The 17849-nt window shown below is 41.1% G+C and overlaps 1 protein-coding gene across 9 annotated transcripts in view; it reads left to right on the top strand.

Annotated features, from left to right (window-relative positions):
• The window catches only part of kmt2cb (lysine (K)-specific methyltransferase 2Cb), a 68284-nt gene that overhangs the window by 31891 nt on the left and 18544 nt on the right, over positions 1-17849 (top strand). For 5 of the 9 annotated variants that reach the window (XM_034888896.1, XM_034888893.1, XM_034888891.1 and 2 more), the window contains 22 exons: positions 88-210; positions 2151-2267; positions 2613-2717; positions 3448-3552; positions 3659-3840; positions 5356-5520; positions 5634-5740; positions 5979-6050; positions 6181-6393; positions 7983-8102; positions 8395-8520; positions 8631-8761; positions 9908-10100; positions 12989-13081; positions 13365-13412; positions 14954-15094; positions 15208-15240; positions 15575-15721; positions 15815-15956; positions 16068-16303; positions 16487-16560; positions 17546-17743. In XM_034888896.1, the coding sequence (XP_034744787.1) occupies positions 88-210; positions 2151-2267; positions 2613-2717; positions 3448-3552; positions 3659-3840; positions 5356-5520; positions 5634-5740; positions 5979-6050; positions 6181-6393; positions 7983-8102; positions 8395-8520; positions 8631-8761; positions 9908-10100; positions 12989-13081; positions 13365-13412; positions 14954-15094; positions 15208-15240; positions 15575-15721; positions 15815-15956; positions 16068-16303; positions 16487-16560; positions 17546-17743 (2871 nt within the window). The remainder of the gene's footprint in view (positions 1-87; positions 211-2150; positions 2268-2612; positions 2718-3447; positions 3553-3658; positions 3841-5355; positions 5521-5633; positions 5741-5978; positions 6051-6180; positions 6394-7982; positions 8103-8394; positions 8521-8630; positions 8762-9907; positions 10101-12988; positions 13082-13364; positions 13413-14953; positions 15095-15207; positions 15241-15574; positions 15722-15814; positions 15957-16067; positions 16304-16486; positions 16561-17545; positions 17744-17849) is intronic. The other 4 variants (XM_034888895.1, XM_034888897.1, XM_034888894.1 and 1 more) reach the window with 4 other exon arrangements.

Genomic DNA, 17849 nt, shown 5'->3' with positions numbered 1-17849 from the left:
GTTTTGTTTCTTTGCTGGCTTTGTTTTTAAGTTGCTGCATTTTGTCGCCCTCCTCCCTCTCTCTCTCACCCGCCCTCCTTACCTTAGGGTGCATGGAGCCCCCATAGCAGTGTGAGCTCCCCCTTGTCCTGGTCGCCAGACCAGACAGAGGGGTGGGACGTCCCAAAGACCAGGCAGTCCTCTGGCAGTCCCGGCTGGAGCATCAGAGTGGTAAATACTGTGGCTCACCAGAGACAGCAGGGCAGCAGTTGCCCTCTGTTAGCCCTCTGTTTACCCTAGTGACGCACACTCCCCGAGTGTTTATCAGTGTCACTGTGATTTATATTGTAGCCTACTCTAACAATTACCACCACCTTACAGTGAGAAGAGGAGACCAATGGCTAAGCTAATTACTTTATGAAGTGGAACTAAATGATATGGCTTCATGGGTTTTGCTGGCTTTGCTGTTGAATTGAGAGATCAAGGGTATGATGTAATAAAACCTTCCACAGTCTAATTATTTGGCTAATCATTTTTAGTAATGTAGGAATCTGTCCTGTTTCCTCTTCGTCAGCCATGCTTGGCTGTGTTCTCTTCTCATTCAGAGACCTGTTCAAGTAGTCATTTTTATATATATATATATATATATATATTATTTTTTTTCTATGATTTTGACTTTGTCAAAAGTCTTCCGACAGTTGGTTGCCATGGTGACAGTCGTTACTCTTGGCAAGGCTGGGAGAGGGTTAATTTGTGCACTGTGGCAGGGGTCCGGTCCAGGTTAAGCACCGTTGAACAGTGTGTCCGTCAGAAAGCCCTGTGCATGGGGGGGCCTTGGTTTGGGATTGGTGTCAAATGTGGGGGGACTGGGAAAGGATTTTGGGGGAAGGAGCTTGAATATTCAGACTTAAGTTTTGGTATGATGAGACAGAGGTCTCCTGTCAGAAATGTGCCAAAGGCACAGTGGATCTCACATTGCTACAACCACAGCTCAGAGGCCTTTTCTCAACTCTCTTACTTTCTGGCTGTCTGGCAGACATTGTAGTGTTACTTACAGATAACAGCAATTTCCATGACCCAAAATGTCAAGAATCACATTGATCATTTTTCTTCTTGAGCATTTGGATGATGTTCAAATGCTGAAGATTAAAATTTCTGACGTAATTTTGACTCCTTTTTCAAATTAACCGGACTTATACATCAATACTTGTATTAAGTAAATCACCTATCATGCAGATTGTACAAAGAACACCATCACTTCCATTACCATTCTAACTGAAGGAACAATGATGTTCCTGTTGTGCAGTCTGTACACAAGAATATACATACAGACCTAAAAGCTGAAAGTGGCAAAAGGTTTTCTTGAAATATTTGTCCGTGCACTAAGCAAACTATAGCTAAGTTTCCATCTACTTGTCAATCAAATTATCTGAAGTTCGATAAAAAAACTAAAGTTTGTTTCCATCCAACAGCTTTAAGGCAAATTAAAACCTCTGCGTAATGACGTCACATGCTGTTTTGAGATCAAATTGGTACATTGAATTGATTTTAGACATTTAAGGTGTTTCCATTCATTTTCACACTGAATCGCACAACATACAAGCAAACGTTTGTGAACAAAGTTTTTCGCGCCGTCTACCAACAAATGATCAATAGGCCATTTGCACAAGTTGTAATAGCGCTTATGTGCCTGCTGACAGCGACAAATCAAGCTATAATAAAAACACAACAACACTATCAACACATCACTATGATGATGCAGATGCAACTTCGCTTTTATTTCCCCCCTATTTTCCCGCAACTAAATCGCAATCCATTATTTATTTGACAATTTACATTTCTATCACCGTTTTTTGCATATGCTGCAAACCAATCAAGATAAAATCCGATGAGACCAAACGTATTTCTTTTGAGTCGCTATTCATGAAATTAAATTGTATTTTTTCCACAAGGCATTTTTCATTCGATATGACTTAATTTGGATAAAAATGTGTGGATGGAAACTTAGCTACTGACTTACTAGTGATTCAGCGCACGCAAGAAAAAACAAACTTACAAACAATTTTCATTTGAGGGAGTGGTCATCGTCGCTGTGTTCCCGTTCAATATGTCTATTAACTCCTTACTTCTTCCCTACTACACATTTTCAGATTTTTGTCTTTTTGCCTTAGGGTCGAGGCTCAGGCTTCCCTGGGAGGAGGAGGCCCAGAGGGGCCGGTCTGTCAGGTAGAGCTGGACGTGGCAGAGCCAGAGGCAAGAATGGAGTTATTCCCGGCATGAACCCTGGGGTATGTGCTGTTGAGTGGGTAACATTGTGACATCTCTGGCAAATATTGCACTATATAAAAAGCAGTGTTTGTTTACCCTCCAACTCAAGACATGGATAATATATTGTAAGCAGCATTATTGTTACAGAAGGAGTTAACAGTTTGCTAGTAGCCTTATATTGTGAAGACTTCCCCCTTGCTTAATCCCTCCAAATGATGACCCAGCAGTTGTGAATAATATATCTTAATAGCTGATAGTAACTACTCTTCTCAACTGTGGATGTTGCTTGTGGAAAATTATGATACTGCCTATGTCATCACACTATGCTATGTTGTTTATTTTGTGTATTTTTCCCTGAAATGCAGGTCACCACAATAGAAACAGCATATCCGGTCAAGGAGGAGGAAGAGAACGCCATGCATAACACAGTGGTCATATTCTCCAGCAATGACAGTTTCACGCTAAAACAGGTTTTTGTTTTTAATACTTAAGTTGGTGATGTATTCATTGTGAGGCCACATCTCTAAATTTTTCCCATTCACTTAAGATGGCCTATAATCAAATTCGTGTTTAAAGACCACTCCCACTGGAGCTCATTAATTCTTGTAGAGATACAGTCAAATGCCTGGAGGAAATGCAGTTGATTATGTAAAGCAGGATCATATTCAAATTTTATTGTTTCTCACTTTTTGTCTTCAACGTTCCTAAATTTAATTCTGTGAACAATACCTGACTGGCATCTATCAACGTTTTACAGACAGCAATAACTATAAAGTTAGCAGTGTGGGAGAGTAATTCAGATGTTAAAATCCTTTAGTGTTGGATAACTATTCATATAAAGTGCCTAAGCCATTAAACAATACAGATTAGGTGCTGCTTATCAAGGCACCAACCCCTGAATGGCTCAAGTGAAACCGATCAGGGCTTAAAAGACTTTCTGTTCTGTCTAGCTCTCAGCTGTGAATGCAGGCTGAAAAGGGCTCACTCAATCATTCTGTTTAAATAAGGCCTTTAAAGGCCAATGTTTCCAAAAGTGTCCCGTTCCTATTCCTATTACATTGCTTTTCAGTATGTTTTTTGCACAGATATCTTAGAGGGTAGAGGTTTACAAAAAATGGTTCTAACTCTAGCTTTTGAATTTTAGTGTCTGAACTGAATTGCCTTAGCGAAATGGAGTAATGATGTCTCATTTCGTTCTAGGACATGTGTGTGGTGTGTGGGAGTTTTGGCCTTGGTGCAGAGGGCCGTCTTTTGGCTTGTGCTCAATGTGGCCAGTGCTACCATCCATTCTGTGTTGGCATTAAGGTACACTTACTGTTGAGCTCGTACACTGCATAAACATACTACGAGTACATAGCAGAAATACCATCTTATCATACACCTACATATTGTCTCATCGTTGCTTTCACAGATCACCAAGGTGGTGCTGAGTAAAGGCTGGCGTTGTCTGGAGTGCACAGTGTGCGAGGCCTGTGGCCAGGCCACAGATCCTGGCCGCTTGCTACTGTGTGATGACTGTGACATTAGCTATCACACCTACTGCCTGGACCCTCCACTGCAGAACGTGCCCAAGGACAGCTGGAAGTGCAAATGGTGAGTGATGTGTGCCCATCTCAGCCAATTTAGCTTCAAACAGGCATAATTTAAATTACAATTTCATTTGTGTTAAGTTTAGTAGGATAAAGCATGACATAATTGTACATATTAAACACTCTGCTGTTTGTTACTAGGGCTGTAACAATATGGAAAATAAAACCGAAATCGCAACACTCTGCTCCACAAACCTGTGTCGTGGTTGGAGAAGGCAGAATCGCGACACACCCCTTCAACTCACAGAGTTATCCTTCTCGTCCAGATCCAGTGATACCACATCTTTAAGTTACTAGTAGTCCTTTTGGTGCCTTATTCCTATTTTGTCTGATAAATTAAGCTAACTGTACAGACGGCTAAAAGCGAAAGAGGGGGCACCGGTAACGCTAACGGAGGTGTAACGTTATGAGTGGCCGCTGTTTGACTCTGGTGTCTGGGTCTGTTTTCCGATGGTTCAGTAAACTGCCGTTAAGGTCCGTAGCACCGGAGTTAAGTGCCAACCAAGTTGGCAGGGGGCTGACTGTGGATGTGTCCCTGGGGCTGTAATGATAGTGGAGGGTTGCTAGCTGGCAGGGGGCTGACTGTGGATGTGTCCTCAGGGCTGTTGTCAGCTCTCATCCTGACTGAAGCCTCGCAGCGCCGGGATACTGAGGCAGTAGACAGGGGTGTGCTAGCTTGCTAAATTACAATTCGATTTGTCAACTGCTATACAGTTAACATTACTGATGAATTTGTGGGTTAACCCAGAGTTGTTAACCGTGGTCAAAAAATCATACTAAAAATAAATGAGCGTGTTGGACGGTGTCGTAATTTTACGTTACCCACCAAGAATTACTACTACTATTACTGCTACTTGTCAAGCAGCACCTTTACAGCAGGCGTCAAAGCACTTTACCTCTTCGTTCCCCCTACAGGTTGGGAGGGGAATTGTTACCACTGTTCTTATGTCTTGATCCAATAAGTTAATGAACTGAAACAGTTTTGGAAACATTATTTTAAGGTACAGTAGAATATTTGGTGTTGGATCGATCAACATTGAAATCAATCAATATCAATAAATAAGGTCTGTTGTATTACTGTGTTACAGATTGGGATGTAATCAATGACAAAACAATGCCATGTTGCAGAAAAAAGGTTGGATTACGACCAAAAATAAATAAATAAATCAAGGTTTGTATCGAATTGTGGGTCAAAAATCGTGAACCAAATCAAACCAAAGTTTGGTGTGTTGTTACAGCCCTAGTTCTTATAGTAAGCAGTTTAGCCCAGATTGGTAAATATAAGTACATGTCTTTCTTGTCTTTATACAAACCATGTTAAGGGAAAGTCTTAAATATTTCGGTAGGGATAATTTAAGATTATCAAAACTACAAATGAAAAGCAAAAAATGGCGTATTTGCGGCATGTTGACAATGAAGTGAGTAGCCAGGGTTTTTGCTTTACAGTTAATCTACATCTGTGTTATCCTCTTTGAGGTAACCTGGGTAGAATGACCTCTGTCCTCCATGTCTCCTGCAGGTGTGTGTCCTGTACCCAGTGTGGTGCCACTACCCCAGGCCTAAGGTGTGAGTGGCAGAATAATTATACCCAGTGTGCCCCCTGTGCCAGCCTTGCAACATGCCCCATCTGCCTGTTGGACTACAGTGAAGGCACCATAATTGTGCAGTGTCGGCAATGTGACAGGTGTGCAATGTTTCTACAATACCTGTCTCAGGAGAACTTTTTTTTTTTTTAGCTAGCCTTTTTTTATTATTATACATAGTTGTTCTTATCTCAACCTTCTCTTCTATCCACAGATGGTTCCATGCGTCTTGTCAGGGTCTCCATTCAGACGAAGATGTCGAAAAAGTTGTAGACAGTAGCTTTGACTGCACAATGTGCCGAGCTTTCAAGACCACTAAAGGTGGGAGCATAGTATTCTGGATTAATGAAAATACTCTTGACGAAGGTCCAGAGGGATCGAAACATTAGTTTCTTCAATACATGGTGATGCTGTAGCAAGGGCAGAGTGCAACAAATTTCTTTTTTGAAGTATAGTATTCATCTTTGTGTGTGTATGCTGTAAATTAATAGACTCAACTATTGAAATCCTCCCATTTCTGCTTTTTGTTTTCCATGGCTTTTGTCCTATGCTGCTACAGTTGTGCCCAAGGCCAGAGATGCCATTGAGCCTGTACTTATGACGCAGATTGTCACCAAGGCTAAAGAAATGGGTAAGTTCAGAGCTTCAAAATCAATGGATTACAAATGGCAACATAAAGAAAATGTTTCTCTCTGCAAGATGGTCATTTGACTTTAGTTTAAACAGTAAATGCTCATTTTATCCATTTTCGGTCTTTTCAGATCTGTCGAGGACCTACACCCAAGATGGTGTTTGTTTGACAGAGTCAGGGCTTTGCCAGCTTCAGAGCTTGTCTGCTACAGCGTCCCGGCGCAGGAAGCCCAAGCCGAAGCTAAAGCTGAAAATCATTAACCAGAACAGTGTGGCAGTGCTTCAGGCTCCCGTAGACCCACTCTCTGAGCACTTTCGTGATGAAGACATAGAGGACAACAGAGGTACTTCTCGCACAAGCTTCTTCTTTCATCTCAGGCTGCTAACTAGAGTCCTTCAGTACAATAGTGACTTGGACTATCGGTATTGGCTTTTTTGTTTGGATTGTTTTTCGCTGGAGCGCATTAAGACAAGGACAGCCCTATAAACACGAAAGTCTGTCACCGACTCACCGAGTAAGTGATAAAGTTACTCCATTGGTCAGTTCAGTGTTGGTGTTTCCACTGGTAACGTCTTTGACTCCACGATCAATTATCTGATTCACTTCCTTAATACATAGGTGGTGGTTGACAGTTTGATGCACATGTTACAGGAGTAACATAGCCGCTTTAGGAATAGCTGCGAAGTGTGTGCGTAGTGAATGTGTGGTTGAGAGAGGGTGGCGGTGCATGATCTCAGAGCAGGCAGCTGTTGGCGATTGGAGTGGAGAAGAAATTAGAAGTAAAGGCGTCAAATTGTCATAAATGTACACTGGTTTCAGTTCCTCAAAACCCAAGTTAAGTAAAGAAAATCTCCACTGTACTCCCGACCACGGTCTAGAAGCTGGAGCGGGAAAGTTATCTTGCTATGTTTCAACATTTGAGGCTGTGAGCATGTTGCATACCATTGCCTGTCCCCTGTGCGTTGGCAAGTGAATGAAATAGAACAATACCACATTAGATGAGTTATCCAGAACCACAAATTGTTGAAAATAGCATGATTATATAGTTGAATTCATGAAATTAAAGCAGTCCTCAATTTGATATCCAGGAATTCACGTTATAGACACTGCTGACTGTACTGTACGTGTTTGGCCACAATTTGGCACATTGCACATACACAATCCAGCTATATACAAGGTTTCCACCTAGTCTTGTTTTCTCCCAGTTTGACTTTGAATGTTTTTCTCCCTTATACAGCTGTACAGTTCACACACAGAATTACTAAAGCTGATCTAATTCTAATATGTTTGACAGTTAGCTCTGCATTAACAGAATGTAGCCTGCATCACAGCTTCCTTTTTATGCGCCCCAGCTATATTTTCTGTATTTTCCTGTGTTGCTTTCTTTAACAACTGTGGAGATTGAAGTCTGGAAGTGTTATCGTGGGAACCTTTGGACAAGATAGATAGACTGATATACACAGCATGGACAAAATACTGATGAGATTTGCTCAGAGATTTGTCAGTCAGTGTGGATATTATTAGTTGAAACTGCTAGTTGCTCTTATTTTGCTGTGCTTTACGACTACAACTCAATGTTTTATCAGAAATGGGTCCTCTTCATAAAATCAATACCAATTAATTGGTACGATCCAGATGAGATGATTGGGATACCCCTAATTAGTGGTAATACAATTAGTTTACCCATTATTTAAACATGCTGTTCTTTCTTTAGTCATAGTTCAAAAAAGATATCTGGCCATTTAAAAAAGAAAAAAAAAGAAAATGAAGGTCCTTAGTAATGGAACTGCGAAACTTAACTTCAATCATGCTAATGTCCTGCCACTGAGTGCAGTTCAGATAGAATTGACCCTGGTGGCTGTGTTGAGGGGCCCAGCTGGGGTGTTCACTGCCGCAGGGCTGTCACTCATCAGTGCTCTCTCCCTCTTGCAGAGGCGGAGCTCCTAGATTGTGAGGCAAAGTCTGACTCGAGCCTGGAGCGAGAGCCAGCAGAAGAAGACTCCAAGGGGGCCGACGGCGGCAAGAAGAGGAAAAGGAAACCGTACCGGCCGGGTAGGGCACCTGATTGAAGGAGACAGCTCCTCTGAAGCGTAAAATGGTGCAGTACATGCCCGACGTTGTAGCTGTAGCAAAGCACTGCCATCTCAGGGCCTCTGATGTACACAGGGCTCTATCTAGTGTTTCTGAGCCTTCATGCTGAACACACTGGACAATGAATAGAACCATCCATACAATCAAAGTCACTATATCTCAAATCACCTCCATGAGTGTAATGGCAACTGTTTTTGTGAGTATATGGATTGATTGATTAATTGATATTAAATGAGTAACCTCTCCTTTCAAGGCATTGGTGGGTTCATGGTCCGCCAGAGGAGTCGTCCAGGTCAAGGTCCAGGCAAAGCCAAACGAGCCATCTGCAGAAAGGATTCCACTGGCTCTGTGTCAGAAAATCCCTTTGTAAAAGATGAGGGTCTGTACACTATTACTTTCTACACACATTGGTATTATAATAGATTATCCTGTAAACTGTCAATTTATGTTTTCATGTGATTTTTGTGTCACTATTCTCTTTTTTTGTAGGCTGGACAGAGGCTCTGCCGGATACCCCTGTGGATGAGATGCCCCCTGGACCAGAGGTCCCAGAAAAAATAAAGAAACGCTACCGAAAAAAGAAAACAAAACTGGAGGAAGCTTTTCCTGCCTACCTGCAGGTCTGTCACCTTTGATAGCACACTTTTACTTCTAATATTGTGTACAAACATAATGGGCATATAATATGTAATTTAATATCCGTATATAGCCACTATATAACCATACAGAGGAAACCACTATGCAATGGTTGTTGGGGTATTATAACCAAGCAATATGTAGATAAAAGTAACTGTTTAATTAGGAATTCTTTCTCAAATAACTGGCTTCAATAATAATCAACTTTTTAATCATTTTATACAGATCATTTTGACAACATATATGCCATGCAGTATATTAACCATTGCATCTTCTAAAAGGCACCTTTCATGACGAGAGAAAATATTGCGTTAGCTAAAACGTCTTCTTTCATCAGTTAATTGCGAACCTGTTTTTGTTTTATTGTAATGCAAGCCTCCTGTTCATATGCACAGATTGTCTGGTCTTGTCATGCCATATCTTCATAAAATACCTTTTATCTCACCCCTGGGAAGGTTGGGAATCCAAAGTACATTGCCTGGAAACCACTTACAGAACCCTTCTGTGAGCTTTTTTGAAAGAGGAACAGCCTAAAGGAACTCACTGTAGAGGAGACTCGTCTCTGATCGTAATTTTTAAATGGCTCCTGTCTGTGTTGTAAATTGACGTACAAAAGCTTAACCGGAGATGGCTCCCTGTCTCTAGCCAGTATCTCGGTGTCACCGTTTGTTGGCCAAAACATAGATATGTGATGTGCATTAAGACACCGGCAGCTGTCAGTCCTGCTTCATTCCACCACAGTTGGGGGATGTTCAGTCCCACCTAAAGGTCCAACACAGTGAAGCACATTTCATTAATTATTGAAATAGCAACACATTGGGCTTTTAATGTCCTGGTGCAGCAGTGAGCTGCAGTTACATGTCTTTAAAGATAGTAGATGACTTGTGGGTTTAAGTAGTTGGGGATGGTAGGTGCTGACAAGCGTGAGGTCAGCAGCAACATGACTGAGTTTGAGTTTCAGAGCCTATTTGTTTCACTTTGGTCAGTTCTCATGGGCCTTCAATGTGTGTTGAATAATGCGACCTGGTGACGTGTTGCCCAAGAATGATGTCAAGAAAGGTAAGCTGACCGTCCTTGAAGAAAAGTTCCAACACAGAGAATTGACCAATGCTTTGTGTTGTCATGTTCAGGAGGCATTCTTTGGAAAGGACCTACTGGACAAAAGCAAGCAGAGCAGGCAGCAGGTGGTCGAATCAGGCTTACTGGAAGAAGGGCAAAGCCAAGTGGAGAGGAAGCACCCCACCACCAGCTTCCTGGACCCTGCATCAGACCCTCTGCTCAGCGCCTCAGCAACATCTCTTCCCACCAGACCAGCAGCAGCACGTATGTATACACATTACTTTAGTTTTCCAGGACAAAGGATGTAAGGATTCATTGATTCAAAGCGTTGGACTAAATATTGGATTTGACCAAATAACTGCAGCTTAAATTGAGCTTGAACTGGAAAGGATTCAATGCAGTTATTGGAAATGCCTGACACAACAGGGGTATCTCTTATTTTATTGTTGGCATTTTGCATATCAATGTCTGTATGGTTGCTTGCTCCCCCTTGAGAGTGGTAACCTTTTTTTACACAGGACATGTGTTCAGTGGAACACATGTTCAAACCACATTTCACCCATTCATACAAAACAAAGTCAAAGTGTCAAAGGTTAGTCTCTGGTCATCAAGTGTTCACATACTCATTTGTGTAGCTACAGCTCTATTCACTTTACTGCTAAGCCAAAGATTTGCATAGAATTCCAAATATACCAAATCAAATGAAATTTCAGTTTTCTCTGCAAGGACGCACTGCCTCGCCTGCCCAGTCATACGTAGGCCTGTCGCGATAGTCAATAAATGAATGAATCGCATGATAAATAAAATGAGGTGGATAATCTTGTAAGCTGCAATAATTTCCATTTGCATGCTTGTTTGTTTTCCTCGTTCCCCTCTACCAAAGAGACTGGATGACCACACTCGGTTCCTTAACGTAACGAGGAGTGAGCCCTCTAGTCACTTGTCAGCCACATGATCTCTGTGTGGTGAGCGGGACTCCAGGTGTAACCTACCACAGAGTGCGGCATAAGAGCTGCGTCTCCGTCTTCCCGACAGTACACAATCACTGGGGCGTTTAGTCGACAAACTAAGAGAGAGATGCTGCTCGCTCGCTCTCTCTCTCTCTCTCTCTCTCTCTCTCTCTCTCTCTCTCTCTCTCTCTCTCTCTCTCTCTCTCTCTCTCTCTCTCTCTCTCTCTCTCTCTCTCTCTCTCTCTCTCTCTCTCTCTCTCTTACAAACACATCCTTGGGGCACACCCTGCTTGACTGCAATTCACTTCATTTGATCAGAGCTTAATGCTGGAGAAATTATTTTTAAAAAGCTTTTTGCATAAGGCCTGCTTCATCTCTTTGGCACTCTGTATGAGCCTAATGTTTAATATTTTTTGAAGTGCAATTTTGTTTACATCCATTTCAGTTATTGTTTTTGATTGTTTGTTTTTTATTCCAGTGCATTTTTTGTTAACAGAGACAGGGTCCACAACAATATTATAGTTTATCGCAATAATTTCTGTGATAATTTATTGTCCAGCAAAATTTGTTATCGTGACAGGCACCCTCAGATGTCACCTTTCTCTCAATTTTACATGAAACGGCACATGTCCCTTGTGCTGCCCTGGCATCCGTTGTGTGATGTTATGCAGCCAGAACAAAAAATGCTACGTGTCTGAAACTGAGTAGTACCATTGGCTTGTCAAGGCTGAATCCAAATTGAAAATGTATCATACATTTTTAGCCAACACTTTAAAGCTGTCCAAATATCGAATACAAAGTTTGCAATGAATGAAAATGCATGCACCCTCACAGTGGTTTAATAGGTTTTTACTGCCAAGTGGAGCACAGCCACCACCATCAAAGTGTTAGTCAACACACCACTCAACTAAGGTCCATGCACGCTCAAAATCTATTACTTAAGCCAATGTGTTCTGTAAATAAACAGCCGAAAACCATTTCAACTACTGTAGACTGATTATTGCTTTCCTCTCCATAGCCAGTAGCTAAACTGCATCAGAAGTAAACTGGGATTGTCCTAATGTTTGAATTACACTAATTTGTAAGGTATCAGTTTGGCATATCAAATCAGTGTCAGCCAATTAAGATAGGGTCTAAAGGGTGCTAAAATACCAGAAACTGCCTCTTATATTGTCAAAGAGGGAATTCAAAGAAAAGAGTCAAAATTTCTGAAACTCGGGCAACCCTTAAGCTTTAGTTCTTTCATAGCCAACCTTTGAATTTAACTGTTACTTCTACTTCATCCCTGCTTTTTCATCTCATGTTTAAAGCACTGAATATTCCCTTTGCACATGCTCAATTTGGGTATGTATACCAACAATGTGACTGGACCCATTGATGACCCGAGAGAGGCCATATGTTCCGGTGTCATCAGCAGATTTGTTCCTATGGTATCTTCTTGCGGGATCACAGCGATCTGAAGTCACTGAGCCCTCTGGCGGTGATTTAGAATTCATAGAACTATAGTTACGTCAATAACGTTTTAAATAGGTTTCATGAGTTTGACAGATACCAACTCATATGCAATAGTTTGAAAGAAAAGAAAAAAAGATGGGTATCCAAAGGTGGTACTACTAGATATTGCAGTTCAGAAAAGGATGTGCTGCAGTTCATAAGAGTGAGGTATGGCAAATAAACTAGTTTTAACAGTTTCAAGAAATTAAACACTGTAACCTTGACGACCATGACCCTCAGACAATAAGAAAGAAATAGACAATTCTAAAGGGAAAAGACTGTAGCATAGAACTGACTGCACCATGCTTGGTTGAGGAGCATTTTGCAACAACTTTATTAAATTAATCCATAAAGTTTACTTGGGACAACACTGTTATTTATCCTCCAATATGTTTTAGTATGTTGATATTCCAGTATTACAGTTCATATCTTTGGCAGCACTTTTGTGACGGTCACTGTAATCAGTTATAAGAATACTGTAGGTTTGGTGTAGTGCATTTCAAGTGTTTCAGAGGCCAGTCAATTAACCTATTGTTAGATACGATTTCTTCTCCTGTTTACTCAAAAGCAAATTCTTTATGTAGCATAAAAACAAATGGTTCCAGATCGCATTCTCATGTCGGTTTTAACATCTCCATCAGTTATGATTTGTGACCGTTTGGTTTTCTTTCTTTTTTTGTTTCTTCCTTTTTTCCCCACCATCTACAGAGACGTCTGAGGATCCGTTAGTTGATCTATCTGATGTTCTGAACACTGATGCAGACATCTTGGGAATGCTCGGAAAGCCAAGCAGTGACTCTGGTGCGTCATATATCTCACAGGCAGTCACAATGGCACAAATTTATTAATAGTCACCTAGCCGTGGGTTTACCACATCTTTTCCTCCCGGTTCAGACTTATCCTCAGACAGCAAGTTTATTTTGCTTTCACCACTTATTGTTTTTTTTTTACTGTCACATTCTTTAACAATACTTTTTGTTCACCTTTGGTTTTATCTTTTGTTTGTTTGCATTGTCAATTTTGTTGTGCTAGTTCTGTCTTCACTATTTTTTCACTCATTTTATCTGGTTTTGGGTCCTTGTAGGTCTTGATTTTTGCCCCTTCCAGGTTGACAGCTCACCTCCTCCTTTTGGTAAGGGTGCTATGACCTACTTGCTTTAGTGTATTCTTCTTCTCTTACAGTGTTTGTCTCTATTTGAGTGTGCATGCATACTATAATAATAATATAATAATGCTGCTTCATACTTAGCTTTTTCTCATTCATTTCAGATTGTTTTAACACTCATAAACTGCTTAGTGCTTACCTAACCCAGTACAATGTTCACTCAAATGCGTATGGTGTGTAAGTCTTTGTTCGTGCACCTCCTAAACCCTTTTACAATGATGAAATAAATAAAAACAAGTTCATAGCTGCCTGACTGAAGATGTCCTCAAGATAACAATGAAATAAGCTGACAAAGCCATTTTGCCATTCAATAAATCTGCAGTTTAGAACCAAGAAATGTATGCCTCATTTCCACTTCATGGCTCGGTCCTTTTCTTTATTTTGTTTTCAATTGCAAATAGTACCGCCTCAGTGTAGGTGGGATTCTCAGTTGGTTGCCATAGCAATGCCGTGTGAAACCTTAAAGCAACCAAACAGAGGAACGTCTGCAATTGTACGGTGTAGTTTTGCGGCATGCCATTTTTTAAAAATCTGGGTCAAGTCAACTCAAAAATTGTGGTTGCTGTTGATGGTAGCTGGGCTATTTAATAGTGGGTTTGTGCAGGATGTCTCAATAGGCTAGTGACGATTCTCTCTGACCAGTCAGTGGTCTGCACTACCTCCACCTTCTACTATCGACCCAGCTTGCTTGAAACGTTGTCGGTGGTACCAAAGAAAGATACCATTAGGTACTATCCGCAACTTTTGCAAACGGAAAACCAAAGAAGAGTGAGTTGATTAGGTAGAGATCCGTCATGTACCATACCATGCAGTGGAAATGCAGCATTAGGAGGCCTTTGGAGAATGTTTTGCCAGTTCCTAAAGACTGAAGGTCTTCTGTTCTCAATCCTCTGGCAAGTAGACAGCAGTACATGTCCTTCATTCTTAGTAGAAACTACTTTGTTTAACTTAGATGCTTTATGGGCTGATATCATTTAGTTCTAACACAGATAGGCAATTAATGATTGCTTACGTCCATCCTTATGTTGGTAGAAAGTTTTGTGTTGAAGAAAGTATGGAAGAAATGAATGTATGTAATGTATAGACAATAGTCAGAAAATGGTTTTGCAGTGACAGGTTTTCATAATTTTTAAATCGTAATAGCGTATAATGTGTGTGTGTGTGTGTGTGTGTGTGTGTGTGCATAAATACAAACATTCAAGTGTTTGTTTACTTTTACTGAGAATATCTGAGAATTAGTATGACCGTCTCTGTCTCTTTTCAGTTACCAAAACACTGCTTTTAAACAACACAGGGACCCAAGGAGCTATAATCCTACACTGTTGCTTTTTGATTGCATTCCTCAGGCTGTTAGGACAAGAAATATGTTCTTACTTCATGTCTATGTTTATGATCACGTTCTTTGTTGGGTATTTTGTTGGTTGTTTTGTGTGTGTGTGTGTGTGTCTTTGTGTGTGTGTGTGTGTGCGTGTTATGATTTGTTTTTGTGTGTCTGTGTGTTTCCACAGCTGGTCTGGACATTGGGCCCCTGGCAGAAAGTTCTCCAGTGTCTCTCCACTCTCAGGCTGGCCGGAGGACTCCTCGAACCCTCCCAGAGGAACCCCTGGACGGCATTCTCAGCCCAGAGCTTGACAAGATGGTCACTGATGGTCAGTGCAAGAGACCAGGCATCCAGACACTTTCATTTGTTTCACACGGTTATTTTACAACTTTATACAGGATGCATAATGATCTGTTTTCTCTAATTCTTTGGTTATTTCAGAATCAATTCTCAGCAAACTTTACAAAATTCCAGGTTTGTAATTTCATAATTTTTTACTAAACTAAGCTTGGAGCTTGTTGTCCTACCCCTATTATTGTGACTGTGAAAGCTCTATGTAGTTATGTTACGGAACTTTGACCAGGGTTCAGTATTTTGTTAAATAACGTTTTACAGGTTGTCAAGATAAATTGCCCAGGTGTCTTTTAGACAAAATGAAAAAGAAGTATCCAGCTACCACGTAATAAAAAAAGGAGGAATCAATTCTGACATTCAGAACATTTTATTAATTTTACCCACCTCTCCTCCTACAGTGCCTTCATATGTATTATATGCACACACATCATTGTACTGTTACCCTCTGTTACAGAGCTGGAGGGAAAAGATGTGGAGGATCTCTTCACAGCAGTCCTTAGCCCCAATATGAGCCATCCACCTCTACCACAGGTGCCTCACCCCCAGGGTCCAGGGCCCCTCCCTGCCACTCCTGGCACTAGTATGCCTCACCCCAATGCAGGTACATTATTAAGCACCTTGTCAGAGGTAGCATTAGTATCTGTTGTTTTTGAAAGTCTATGCATCAAATTCACCTCTTAAATTGTGTGTGTAGGGAATCCCATGTTTCCAAGGATGCCGATGATCAATGGTATGATGGGACCAAACCAACGCTTCCCTACAAATCCGGTAGCAGGGCCCTGCATCCCAGAAAATTTCTCTCCTCTTAACCGTATGCCTTTCACTGACAATCCAAGGTAATGTATTGCTGCCTTCCTTTTAACTATTAAATATTCCAAATTTTCTTTTTTGTTGTTCTTTTGCTGTTTGAATGCTGTGATTAAATATGCTGTTTTCTTTTGCTACAGGGATAGAAAGTTTAATCAGATGCCTAGAGAGGCAGTCGGTCCATGGGCCTCCCCTGCCCATGGCCCCGGCCCTACACCACCTGGACCTCTGCCTGAGGGGGAGACTGAAGCCATGTCAAACGCCCAAAGGAGTACTCTCAAGTGGGAGAAGGAGGAGACACTTGGAGAGCTAGCCACTGTAGCGCCTGTCCTATATACCAATGTCAATTTCCCCAACCTCAAAGAAGAATACCCAGGTTTGTACATATATAAACATATATTTCCTCTTTTGCCCATGTTGTTATTGCCACCATAGTTCTGCTTATCTATGGCTTTTTGTTTGGGTGTGCCCAATGCACACTCTCAGTCACACAGTACAAAAATACCTTGTATGCTCTGTGAGACTGTTGGCATGACAACTCCTCTTTTTCTTTCAACAGACTGGTCTACAAGAGTAAAGCAAATTGCTAAACTTTGGAGGAAAGCTAGTTCCCAAGACAGGGCCCCATATGTGGTAAGATCACTTACTGTTAATTTTTTAGATTTTCTTCAAGTATTTCACAGTCTAAACACATTGGACCATGCCAGACATCAAACTGTCACTACTAGTTGCACTGACATATTAGTATGCAGAAGGCAGACTCCTTTATCGCATCTGGCCTCTTGCCTCTTGCCAATGCAATTTGAAATCCGGCCATTCACAGATGAACTAATTAACATAGGAAGGCCTGCTCAGTGTTAGAACTCACTGTGGTCTCAGTAATTAAGTTCACTAGAAGTAATTTTATCTGGCAGGGGCCAATTTCAAAGACCTAGTCTTGATTAAAAAATGTACTGTGAATTTGTGATTGTAATGGTATTTTGCCACTCGTTACATGGCGGCAGCTCTCTTAGAGATTTTTCTTTTTGATCTTTCATTATCCCAACTCTTAAGATACCTGATTTACAGTAACAGAATGACCTTTCTGTGTTGCATACAGTACAAATATGTTAAGTTACTAAATGGTATGGGTAACACCTATCCCTTGAACATTTCCAGTTATATATTGTCTTACCCAATAAAAAAGTCAAACATTCATGGGGCCATGGACTTCTTCATCCAGCCATGCACCTATTGTAAGGTTACCCTCTCCTGAGAGATAGAGACCCCTTTCTCACTGTCACCACCAAGTGTCAACTCTTTGCTAATGAAAAGGAAACCTCCACTCCAGAGAGTAGTTTTTCTTTGTGCATGTTGTAGCTTTTCCAACTCCCACTATTGTACTAGCTTAGCAATGCTGGGAGGTCCTCCATACATACTGTACATGTGGGAGTTTTTTGGAAATAATCAAACAATACATACACACCAGTTTTTGTAGTTGTAGTATGGGTGACATTTCTCCAGTTTACACTTGTTTTTAGATAATCAGTGTTGCATAGGTAATCTTTTTTTTGCGATCTTGTTAATTAAGTATTTTTGTCTGATGTGTTTTTGTATTTGCTATTGATTTGCTGTTTAGCAAAAGGCAAGAGATAACCGAGCAGCCCTGCGCATCAACAAAGTCCAGATGTCGAATGAGACGGTGAAGAGGCACCATCCACAGCAACAGCCCCCTGAGGTGTTTGATCCCAACATACCACTAGACACAGAACTGCTGTTTAAAGACCCTTTGAAACCAAAAGAGTCAGAGCATGAACAAGAGTGGAAGTTTAGACAGGTAAGAGTGTATGCAATGAAGTCAGGGAATGCAGCGGCAGGTCCACTTTATATTAAGACAGCTAAGAAGTGGTGGTTTAGTAAAGCTCCCTAAACAACTGCACTAT

Source organism: Etheostoma cragini, chromosome 12, assembly GCF_013103735.1.
Source record: "Etheostoma cragini isolate CJK2018 chromosome 12, CSU_Ecrag_1.0, whole genome shotgun sequence".
Classification (NCBI taxonomy): domain Eukaryota; kingdom Metazoa; phylum Chordata; class Actinopteri; order Perciformes; family Percidae; genus Etheostoma; species Etheostoma cragini.
The sequence above is the reverse complement of the archived record's forward strand: the minus strand, read 5'-3'. Positions and strand labels throughout refer to the sequence as shown.